Source organism: Zingiber officinale, chromosome 8A (genome assembly GCF_018446385.1).
Source record: "Zingiber officinale cultivar Zhangliang chromosome 8A, Zo_v1.1, whole genome shotgun sequence".
In the NCBI taxonomy this organism is placed as follows: domain Eukaryota; kingdom Viridiplantae; phylum Streptophyta; class Magnoliopsida; order Zingiberales; family Zingiberaceae; genus Zingiber; species Zingiber officinale.
The window spans coordinates 41,019,795-41,031,813 of NC_056000.1; the positions used below are offsets into that span (position 1 = coordinate 41,019,795).

The 12,019-nt window shown below is 34.1% G+C and overlaps 1 protein-coding gene across 1 annotated transcript; it reads right to left on the reverse strand.

Annotated features, from left to right (window-relative positions):
• Nucleotides 1–970: 970 nt before the first annotated feature.
• Nucleotides 971–9,880, reverse strand: LOC122008601 (autophagy-related protein 18a-like). Its single transcript, XM_042564385.1, has 4 exons — nucleotides 8,759–9,880; nucleotides 3,509–3,710; nucleotides 1,551–1,677; nucleotides 971–1,345 (listed from the first exon to the last, which is right to left on the reverse strand). The coding sequence occupies exons 1-4, from the start codon at nucleotides 9,764–9,766 to the stop codon at nucleotides 1,258–1,260; spliced, it is 1,425 nt and encodes a 474-aa protein (XP_042420319.1). The 5' UTR covers nucleotides 9,767–9,880; the 3' UTR covers nucleotides 971–1,257.
• Between the last annotated feature and the right edge of the window lie 2,139 nt (nucleotides 9,881–12,019).

The window sequence follows — 12,019 nt, forward strand, 5'->3', positions numbered from 1 at the left end:
CTTGATGCGTTGATTTTTTCCTTTTATCACACCCTTTATAAAAATACTTTGAAAGGGAATCTTAGTGCAACAGTAAAATTATTGGTGACCTTGAGATTATGGATTTAAATCGTGGAAATAATCTCTTGTAAAATATAAGATAAAATTATATATAATAGATCCAATATAATTCGATCGTTCCTCAAGACCCCGTATTGACGGGAGAGTCCTCTTGGAAACTCTTCCTCTGGATCTTGTCTGATTGTTCCGTTAGCCTATCATGGAGTTCAACCTGGTGGGAATTTTCCTATCTCATTAGTGCTTGCTGAACACCTTTTAGCCTTGCCATTAATCTTCTCTTCCTATGAAATGGAAGACACCGTTGAAGGCCTCGCCATTCCAGCATTTGAACTTGTTCCTCAGACTAAGGGATTGATTCTAATCGTGAAAATAACTTCTTACAAAAATACAAGATAAAACTGTTGGTTCGATCCTTCCCTGAAATCCTTTATTGACAGAAATTTTGTGCATCCGGTTGTTCTTTATTCAAAGCCTAAAAGTAGCCCTAGTTGATATAATAAACTCATGAAAGTGCTTTCCAGCCTAATTGTGGCTTTGTTGTGCTTTGTCACCCGATTCAAGAACAAATGCTCATTCTTCAGAGTTTAAAAAAGTCTATTGACGAAGCTTGGAAGAATATCACCAAGATGGTAGATCAGATGAAGTTCAGAAGAATTTCATCAAGATGAAAGATCTTTAGTTGCCTGTGCATTCTAGCAAAGATGCCCAAAGACTCCATTTACCAAGGCCCTCCTGAATGTCCGAGTCGGAATTAGGAACCGTTGGAAGTTCGAAGAGCATGAGATTACCTCAAACATCTTCTCAGAATTGTTCTGAATAAGCTAGCGATATCTAGCAATCAATTTGGGTACGCAAACACCCTCAGCCATAACGACATATTTAATAGACTCAGAGAATGTGCGCCAATTAAGCCATCATTTGTACAACACTCAACCTTCTTAATTTTTCCCTCCAATCAGTTTTGCTACACAAATCAGTTTTGCGACGCAAACTTGTGCAAAGTGCGATTGAAGAAATACTCAGAGTATTCAAGGAACAAAATTTAGAATCAGCCTTATACCTAGTACACACATTTTACTGCAGGAGCAAAATTTACATGCCCATATTGTAGTCTATATACAAAATTTTAACCAGAGATATAATTGGAGAATGGAAATCACAGTAAATCAACCATGGAGTGTAAAGCACATCATATTACTAGAGAGATTCTGGATTTAGGAAGTTGAAGCATTCCAACTGCATCATCTCTCCACCCGTAACAGGATCGAATTGGCACCGAAAGAAACTGCAAGAGCAATTCAAAGAAGCATGTCACTAGTAAAAAATTTATTTAACTCGCTAATTCGTCCAAGTTGAGCTATGTAGAATGTGGAAGTATAGTCTGAATTCAGACCATATTGGATGTTCAAATAAAACAATTATAGTGAGTGTAGGCATATATAATATGTACACAGCAAAGACATAAATGTAAAGCTTGGAGAAAAGTGTACCTCCCGTCTATACCAAGAATAACAACAGTATTCTTTTGGTGGCCAAATGCTGTTACATATTGTGAATTTTCTTGCAAATGGAACTGGGCCACCGACCATTCAGAGTGGAAATATTTTGGCAATACTCCTACAATAAAGGAACAGGTTAGGATAATGGGAATATCTCTCTAATTTATGCTAGAAGTCAATAGAACAATTGTTAAACATGGATGCACCTATCCATACACAAAATCTACGTATCATTTATATGGAACAGGTGCTTATTTCTTTGGCAATCGAGCACCTATCCATATACAACTAAGCATTCTCAATAACAAAAGATAACTAAATAAGTGTAATGTTTCCTAAGTGTTATACTCTTTTCGGCATTGCTTCAGGACATATATTTCTAACTTAATATTTTTTCATATGAGCATTAAATTGTAATATTTGTAATGATTTGTAGACCATTTGAGCTAAGCACCATTAGCCTTCAATATTTAGTCTCACTACACCTTCCTGTTTCAATAATTCTAAACTAACCTGATCCTGATCATCTCTGCCCTAAATATTTGTATCCACTTTTTTTCCTATTGTATATATATATTTATATTGTATGCTAGGGAAAGCTTAGATTTCTATCTCATGTCAATTTCCCATAAAAATAAAAACACAATTGAATGGGAGACTTTCTTCAAACAATGAATTGAGGTAATTATTCAATCAAATGATACTAAGTACAATTTTCATCTCTTCTCGACAAAGAATGGGGTATTTGTTTGCAATGAACTCAATTTCATGTGTATAGTCCCTCCAAAATTTCTTAATTAGTTGGAAGCAGAATAAGCATGAATCAAATTTTGAGGAATGTATAGAGAGAATTTAATAATTTGATTTGGTTAGACAATGCAAACATGTGATGTAAACCAGTGGACTTATTAGCACAAAGGCTTTTTAAGCATGATTACATACCAGTACGACTCAAGATTTCATACCTTGATAACATATGCCCATGTTTGTCATATTAAACATGATTTTTAAACTAATGAGCCTGATTAATGGCAACTTTTGCAATCTCAGTTCATAAGTAATATATTAGAAGTAATGTGTCAATGAAGGATAATAATTAATTATCAACTAACCCTCAACATAAAAGAACACTATATATTCTCCTAAAGAAAAACACCAAGGGGGCCTAGGTACACATTAAAATGCATCCACAACAACCAAAAAAATGGAATGTAATGTCAGGTAGAATAAATATTTTGGTTTTGTTGGATTATAAATGGATTTTGTGAATGAAATATTATACTTAAGACATATGCACCAAATCAGGGAATTGTTTATCCATAGGTAGGACTAGGACACCTTATTTTGGATGTTCCTAGAGGAGAAGATCCAAATGGAAAGGAAATATATTTCCATTGGAATACAGTTCAAATTAGTTTATCCAAACATCAATGTAGATCAGATCAAGAATTTTAATTTTCTTTTTGATCACATTCCACCATACTGAATATATCATAGTAACCAGTATATCTAAAGTTTATCTACTCTATTGAGTATTTTTCTTTACAAAATTTACCAGTATCTCTAACAATATCCCTTGTCCATGACTCCATCTTTGATAACACAGCAAGATAAAAGATAATCTTACTCACTGATCAAACACTATAGTTCACACAATTGTTCTTAGTTAAATAATCCTGCTCTGCAGAAAGGATATACAAAAGCCCAATTATTTATGCTTGTAGATAATATCACATTATTTTCACTTTCATTTTTCATGCAAATATTTTTGAAATTACAGAATCAGAACTACCACGCCAAAACTAAAGAAAACACCTATTGCATTATTGAAAATGGAGATCACTTCCAAATTATAGGAGCCACCAACCATTAGATATAATATGGCAATAAATGGTTAAATATTTATGGAATAACAACTACATGCGACTCTGCAAGTTAATGAAGCTAACCTTTGATGAAAGAAAGATGTGAATTTGAAATTGAAGCATTTGGAACTGGTGCGGGGCGAGGTTTATCATTTACTGTCAATCCTAAATTAATCTTGAGACTGAAAACATGAACAGTTCCCTTGTCGCTAGAGACTGCTAGCCAGTGCATATCAGAACAGAAAGCCAAACTATATATCTCTGCTCTATCAGCACCTCTTCTTACCTAATTGAAGAAGGAAAAAGGGCATCAAGTGGAGAACAAAGTTCTAGAAAAATTATGAAGGAACAAGGAAAGCTACCAAAAAGAAGTAGAATGAAAATTTGAAACTTGTGTGATCCAAATTGCAACAATTTGCATTCCACTAGAAGAAGAGTTTTATCTGTTATGAAAATACCACTCATCCACTCCTGCAAACAATCTCTAGTAGCAGAAACTTAAACTGTCCAGGATTCCTAACATAGCAACAACCAAATTGCAGCAGCCCTTAATCAAACATATTCTTGCCATCAATCCATTAAACAAAGAAAATTAAAGAAGAACAATCACAACAGTCATACACCAACTCTCTGACTAATGACATCCCATGTGTCATTCTCCAAAATCAGCATAGTAGTTCATATTTAGTGTTGTTAATAAGGATTAAAATGTTGTGTTGACTTGTGGCATGACCAAAATATACTATAATGATAAACTGCCAAAACTCAATAGCAACTATCATCTTTAATCCTGTTTTACTATGTTGTATCTATCATTATGACACACAGCATACTTTCACACACTATGCTTTGACACACGTCAAGATAATACAATATAGTATTACATTATAATTTTTGTAATATTAGATAATATTATTCATTAATATCTTTATAGTTTGTAATTATTGTATGTTATTTTAAAAAATAATGCCACCTATAATACTATATATTTAAATATAATTTATTTTTATTATTTAAAAATTATATTATATAATATTTATAACTGTATTTATTCTTAAGGTTGACATTGATCTTTTTTCTTTTTGATCTTTTAATAAAAATATAATAATATATCATACAATAAATGTATGATAATATCATAAAATACTTCTTATTAAGTATGCAATGTTGTATACCATTTATATTATTAATTTAAAGATCTATAAAATATATTAGCATTGCATCATATCATTAAATATAATAGCATTTGAAATTTTGTATATTACATTATATTATATCCTATTTATGTTATATTTCTTAAATTGTATTATATCACATCATTAATAATCAACCAAATAAGTTTTTCATTGTTTTTCTCGCCATAGATACCAGTTCAATTTTAGTACCAAACAAGTTTTCATAATTTTAAATTCTTGAAAAGAGATTCATTTTCACTCTTCAAATTCTCCACTTAAATAGAATGAAAAAGTGAAAAATTTCCATGAACAAAACATCCCCTAAATAGCACATTTATAAACCATTGGTTCATGGCCTGCCAATACTTGAATTTTGACTGTAGGATCTTCCAATCCTCAAACAACTCAAATAGACCTATAGTTCAAATTCCAACTAGGCAAAGGATCCGGTCAAGATCTTATTAGCCTACAACTTGATCCTACAGAAACATAATTATTCTTAGATAGCATTTCCATCATAGTAACCTTAATGTGTGGCTACTTCCAGTCTTATCTCATTTATCTTTTGAATTAGTGGAAACTAAAAGTAAAAAAATGATATCACTTATTTATGCTTATTAGATGAATAAACTTCGTTTCCTTTCGACAACCAAAATTTGGCAGATATAAAATGGATGTAGTTTAAACTATTTCCTTTATTTTCTTCCTTCCAAGTAAACAAGAGGAAATGATAATTTCTTTTCTTTTTTTTGTTCCCGCCTACTTTTTTCTAAATAAACGCAACATAAACAAAATGCACCTATATTCCAACAGATATTTTACATATTGATATAGAAATATATCATCATTAATATTGTACCATCTAAGATGACTTTCAATTGTTGAAAGTTTGTTTGCCTTTTGCCATTGTCATTCATCTTTGTTTGTCTTTGCTATAAAAAAGTATTGAAACAATATCAACTATATTGCCTGGTTCATATATTTACAATATGATCAATTCTAATTATGCATCAATTACTATAATGTTAATTTTGAAATGTACACAAAAGTACTTGAAAATAAACTTGGGAGAACAAAAAATTCAAAGTAACGCTCCCTTTTACAAATTCATCAAAGGAGTGCCCCTTTTTAATTTATCGTCAAAGGAGTGCCCTAGGATGACCCATCTGATGTGGTTTTTGCCAAATTCACCTTTCTAAATGCATTGCACCTTCACATATCCACTTAAAATAACCAGATCGTCATCCAACTGGATGAACAGTGTCACACCCATCTAAGCAAACTCAAATTTGTTGTATAAGTTGTAAATTAAAAAACAAAAAAGTATAAATTGTTTATCTGAATAATAGAGAACAGATTAATATAAATTTTTAAAAACCATCATACGAATTATAAATTACAATTATTAAAAATATAATTTAAAAAATAAAAAAATATATATAAAATAGTGATGTAATAACTCTGGTTGAAATTGTTACAGTCATTTTAGGCTCAATTTTAAAACTAGATATATAGATGCACTCTAGTGGATCATTAGAGTTCTTTTATGTTTCTATTTGTGACAACACAACTCAAAAAAAGTCATATATTAGTTTTGGCCAAAGTGATTTATATAGAAGACCATCTGAATTCATCAATGCTTTCAGAGTGAACAAACAACATAAAAATGACCCTATAGCACTTTTAGTCCAAAATTATTATATGCTATTTTCTGCTTAAATTTTAAATTTGAATATACAGATTCACGTGGTAATTTGGTTCAAAACTTCAGACCAAAACCTCCAAACAATAATTTTCTATTTAAAATTTGAACCTGAATCTATAGATGCACTCTAAATGGCCATTAGAACCCACCATGCTTTCAAAGTAACTAAACAACTAAAAAATGATATGTAGCAATTTTTATCTAAACCTGATAAAATTTTAAATCTGAATATATAGATGCAATTTAAAAGGTTATTATAGTCCATTTATGACTTGAAATTAACCAAATAATTTTAAAATTACCATATACTACTTTTGGTCAAACTGTGACACATTCATTTCTTAATCAAATTGTGAATCTGAATATATAAATGCACTATAGCAGGGCATTAAAGTTCAACTATGCTTTTAAAGTACCAAATGACTTAAAAATAAACAAGTAGTAATTTTAACCATCTAAATCACAGTTCTGACTAAAACTATTCACCAAATTTGTTACATAAACAAAACTGCTTCTTAAGTTTAAGAGTTTTGTCCGGGAAATACTATTGTATCTGTGCAATAGTTTTGGACATCTAGGATTTTTAACGAGTCAAACCTACTAGCTCTGTGTCTAAGTACATCTGTGTAATCATTTTGACTAGTTAAAAGTGTTACACAGATGGTTATCCCTGCTATATGATCATTTTTGAGTCGTTTGTTTACTTTGAAAGCATAGATGAACTCTAATGGCCGCTTAAAAGGCATATCTATCTATGATTCAAATTTTAAATTGAAATAAACATGTACGTTTTGGTCAAATCTCCTGCATGGTGATTAAGTCATTTAATCACTTTGACCACATAAATGAACTTCATGACCTCCAAGAGTACATTTACATATTGAATTTCAAAATTTGAACAGAACATGACCATGTAGTTTTGGCATTGCTACTTTCTATAGTTTTTAAATTTATTTTTTAAAAAACCTACTTTTTAAATATTTTTGTCAATTAATAATTCATATAATAGTTTTTTAAAAAATCATATATATATATGCCACATGAGTTTGTTTAGGCCACATGTCACAGCGATTAAATGGTCAATGTAGTTTTTTAAGAGGCATTAAAGGTGCATCGGATCTGGTATAGCATCTTAAGGCACATTTTGATGATAAACTAAAAAGGAGTGCCCCCTTGATATTTTATAAAAAGGCACTATTTTGATCTTTGCCCAATAAAATTATATGATATATCATAAGTATAATATATGAATTTAAAAAAATTGTATTTTTATAAGTAAAAAAAATCACAATCCTATGCTTAGATCATCAAATTTAGGATCTTGATTTTGATAACCTCCGTCAGTGTAAAAAAAAAAATCTTTATTCACAAGATATTAGTTTATAGATATTTAGAATCCTAACCATAAAAAACAATATTTTTTTCTTCAATGGATTACACGTTGCTACAGCATTAATTTTTTACATATAGAAATTTTTTTTTTCTTGTATAACTATGCTACATGAGATCGGATGAACAATTTCATATTGGTTGCCCAAGAGTACAATGAGTGGCATAGTTTATCATGTTCAAGAAGACCAATGAAGAATAGAAGCTCATTGTGAATCATTTAATTGGAGCAAACTGACTTGACATGTGCAAACTTCGAAGGCCATTCTAGGTAGATAATTTGATTCAACCTCAACCATGTGAATCAACAAGAATAAAATATGAATGATGAGATGACACTTCAATTTTCACTGATTTAATGTACAAGTGATATGCCAAAATTGAGAATCAATCATGTGCCTCAGTTATAGTCGTTTTGTTTGATACAAAAAGCTTAACCAATATACACAATTTGATGGCATAATTCTTAGAATAAGATAACTCCTACTCAGAGCAATCAAACAATGTATAGAATTCAGTATTAAGATGGTTTCATATATTCCAATAATGTGAAATATAAATAAAGTGATGACACTTTAATCTTTACTGATTTAAGTGATATGTCACAATTAAGAACCCATGAAGTGCCACAGTTATGGGTTTTTGTTTGATACAAAAAATTCACCAATAGACACGCAATTAGTTGTCATAATTCTTCAAATATGAAACGAGACATCTCCTTATATTCCCACTTGGAGCAATCTCGAAAATAATGTATTTGGTTTTAAAGGATTTATGGTCTTTTTTCTTTTGAACTAAAGGAACAGGTCCAACAAATTGAGTATAAATTTTAGAATTCAACAAACATAGTCATTACAATAGTTTCATATATTTCAATTGTGCTTGGCCATAAAAAAAAATTATACAAAATCTTTAGTTTCATCACAATCATTCAGATAAAGGGTCAACAGTTTTCATTCAAAAAATTACTAAATTGATGTAAATGATTGTTACTAAATGTAGACACAGAAACTGATAGAATTCTATAGGACAAAAAAAAGAAGTTAATAAAATGAAAGGTCTTACTTCTTGAAGAAGCTCCCCATCCACTGAGCTAAATATCCTAATAAGAGTGCCCTTGGAACTTGCAGTTGCAATCAATCGCCCATCCTGTGACAGTGCCAAACAAGCAATCCTTGAATCGTGTGCCATAATGAACTTAGTCTGCCTCGCCCCATATTGTTCAATCCTGACCTGCCCCTTCTGACCACCAGGACAGACCAGCACCAGCGATCCCTGATGCTGTGAAACGGCGCATAGACCCTTGGGATTTGGCACTGTCTCAATCTGATGCACCAACTTAAGGTCAGTAAAATTGTAGACGAATATGTTTTGGTCGAGCACGACGACGATCCTGTCCCTCCGTAGCCGGACAGAGAGGACCTCCGACCGAAAGGAGAGCTCCCCAATGCACTGGCTCTGGTGATCATCCCAGATCATCACCTTATTGGGCGGGAAGCACGGATTCGGCCCGCCGCCAACGAGAGCCAGAATGTTGCATCGGAACAGCATCTCAACTACGCCGATACCCCCTCCATCAAAATCTCGGCGGAATATCTCACGAAACGGATCGCAGTTGTAGATTCGGAATCCCCTATTGGTGCCGGCGGTAAAGCAGCCGTGGTCCTGGTTGAAAGATAGGTGTAGCAGCGACAGCGGCACTGCGTCGTCGTCGTCGTCGTATGTAACTACCCTAGGCGGGGAGGAGGACGGGACAGCGAGGACCGGAGGCGGCGAAGGAAGCGAAGTGGCTGCGGCAGCGGAGTCGAGGATCGAACGCAAGGCAGCAGGGGAGGGCAAACCCTCGTAGGATTCAGACTCCTGCAGGGAATTGGCGATTTCGACATGCTCTTCTCCGGGATCGATCGATTGGGGTGGCGACGGGTGAGGATCCACGATAGGAGGCGAGGCAAGCAGAGACGAAGAATCGGCAGCGCGGTCGGAACTCGACCGTAGCAGAGGATGGGAAACAGAAGAGGGGGACGGGGAGGGGGACGAAGGAGAAGAGAGAGGCGGATTGGAGAATGCAGCCATGGACAGGGGAAGACTAGAAGAGGGAGGATTTTACGGGATTGAAAGGTAAAAGGGGTCTCGTGCTATTTTGGACCTCCCTCCCTAGTTCACTTGTTTCGCGAGATTGTCGGGCTGGCGGGGACGAGTAGTTTGTTTGCAGTGGGCACAGTAAGCGTACAGTAGGTTGTTTATAGTGGACAGGTTCGTTATTTATGCATTTACCATACGTGCTATTGATGAGTCTTTTTTTCATCGACGTAGGGTCGTGTGGGGGCTGTGGCGGTTATGTTAGTGTAATTTTTGAATTAAAATTGATAAGCTTAATTAAGTTCAGATTAGTTTAAACTTAGAATTTTGATATTTGAATAATATATACATGTGAATGGAAAGTCAAGTGAATAAAGGTTGATCGAACATTTCACTCATAAAATCTGAACTGAAAGTTAAATAAATGAGAAATCATAACTGAAGATTAGATAAACAGAAATCCTAGTGGGACTAAATAAATCTAGTTGGCAACTAGGTTAAATCCTAGATGAGTTAGCTGGGAGTTGAAGATTAGACAAATCTAGTTGGGAAGGTTAAGTGTAAGGTTAGTTAGCTGGGAGCTAAACACTTGGAATGAGAGAAGTTATAATTGAGAACTAGGTAAGGAAAAATCTAAGTTGGCCAAGTATTGATCGGACACTTAATAAAGAAGTAATAACAGATCAAGGTTGATTGTATGCTAGGCAACAGAAAGTCCCAACAAATCATGGAGGACTTCGGGTTGGGCAAAGGAACCCTAAATCCAAGTTTAGGGGATTAGGGCAGGGCAATCGATTGGTGCAAAACCAATCGATTAAGTAATCGATTGAGAGATATTCTTGTGAAACAGAGGGGCTCTAGATCGATTAGGTAATCAATCTAACTTGAAGCCAATCGATTGGGTAATCGATTAGGAAGTTCCTTCTTCATGAATAGAAGCACTCTTGATCGATCAGTTGATCAATTAAGAAGTTGCTTAATCGATTACGGTTATGGCATAATCAATTGGGAGATTTCACGAATGACCAGTAGACTTCTAAATCAATTAGTCAATCAATTAGAATGTGTTTAATTGATTGGTATGACTCACTAATCAAGCTGAGATTTGAAAAAGAATCGTTCTGCAGGTATTCCAATGGTCGACTGACGTGACAATCGATTAGGCAAAAGCTGAATCGATTGGCAACGTCGAGTAAACCCTAGAAAAGGTTTTTTTTTTTTTTTGCAGCCTATGGCCTGTGTACCTGCATGAACATCCCTCCATATCCGTGGGGCCGGCACTAGGGGGGCCGCTAAGGTAGCGGATCTACCTTTTTAGAAAAGGGTTTTTGCAAAGGTTTGAAGGCACGTCTCGAAATCACCGTTCGAGCCGGTTCTTATGGGTTTGGAAGAGAAATATTGTTGTATTTTCCAAGCATCAAGAGATTATTCCAAGCAAGAAAAGAGAAGTACATAAAGGTTCATTATTGTACGTTTTTAATTTTTTAAGTAACCTATGTTTCATTTCTTGTTGTATTTCTTGTATTCGAGTTTGTACAAGGTTTCTCTATCTCCAAGAAGGAGATTTCATAATGCATCTGTGAGTGAGAAGAGTGGATCCTTAGATTAGTCACCTTAAGGAGGTAGAGAGCAAGTAAAATCCAACGAGTTAGCATTGTGTTTCAAGTTTCCGCCGTAATAAATCATCAACGAATGACCAGTAGACTTCTAAATCAATTAGTCAATCAATTAGAATGTGCTTAATTGATTGGTATGACTCACTAATCGAGCTGAGATTTGAAAAAGAATCGTTCTGCAGGTATTCCAATGGTCGACTGACGTGACAATCGATTAGGCAAAAGCTGAATCGATTGGCAACGTCGAGTGAACCCTAGAAAAGGTTTTTTTTTTTTTTTTGCAGCCTATGGCCTGTGTACCTGCATGAACCTCCCTCCATATCCGTGGGGCCTGCACTAGGAGGGCCGCTAAGGTAGCGGATCTACCTTTTTAGAAAAGGGTTTTTGCAAAGGTTTGAAGGCACGTCTCGAAATCACCGTTCGAGCCGGTTTTTATGGGTTTGGAAGAGAAATATTGTTGTATTTTCCAAGCATCAAGAGATTATTCCAAGCAAGAAAAGAGAAGTACATAAAGGTTCATTATTGTACGTTTTTAATTTTTTAAGTAACCTAGGTTTCATTTCTTGTTGTATTTCTTGTATTCGAGTTTGTACAAGGTTTCTCTATCTCCAAGAAGGAGATTTCATAATGC

Bases quoted from the DNA above. Each gene is read 5' to 3' on its own strand.
- LOC122008601 (XM_042564385.1), bottom strand. From the start codon at position 9,766: ATGGCTGCATTCTCCAATCCGCCTCTCTCTTCTCCTTCGTCCCCCTCC. The intron at 1,678-3,508 runs GTTAGCTTCATT...CCTTTATTGTAG, and splicing joins ACATCTTTCTTTCATCAAAG to GAGTATTGCCAAAATATTTC. The intron at 1,346-1,550 runs GTACACTTTTCT...TTGCTCTTGCAG, and splicing joins ATTCTTGGTATAGACGGGAG to TTTCTTTCGGTGCCAATTCG.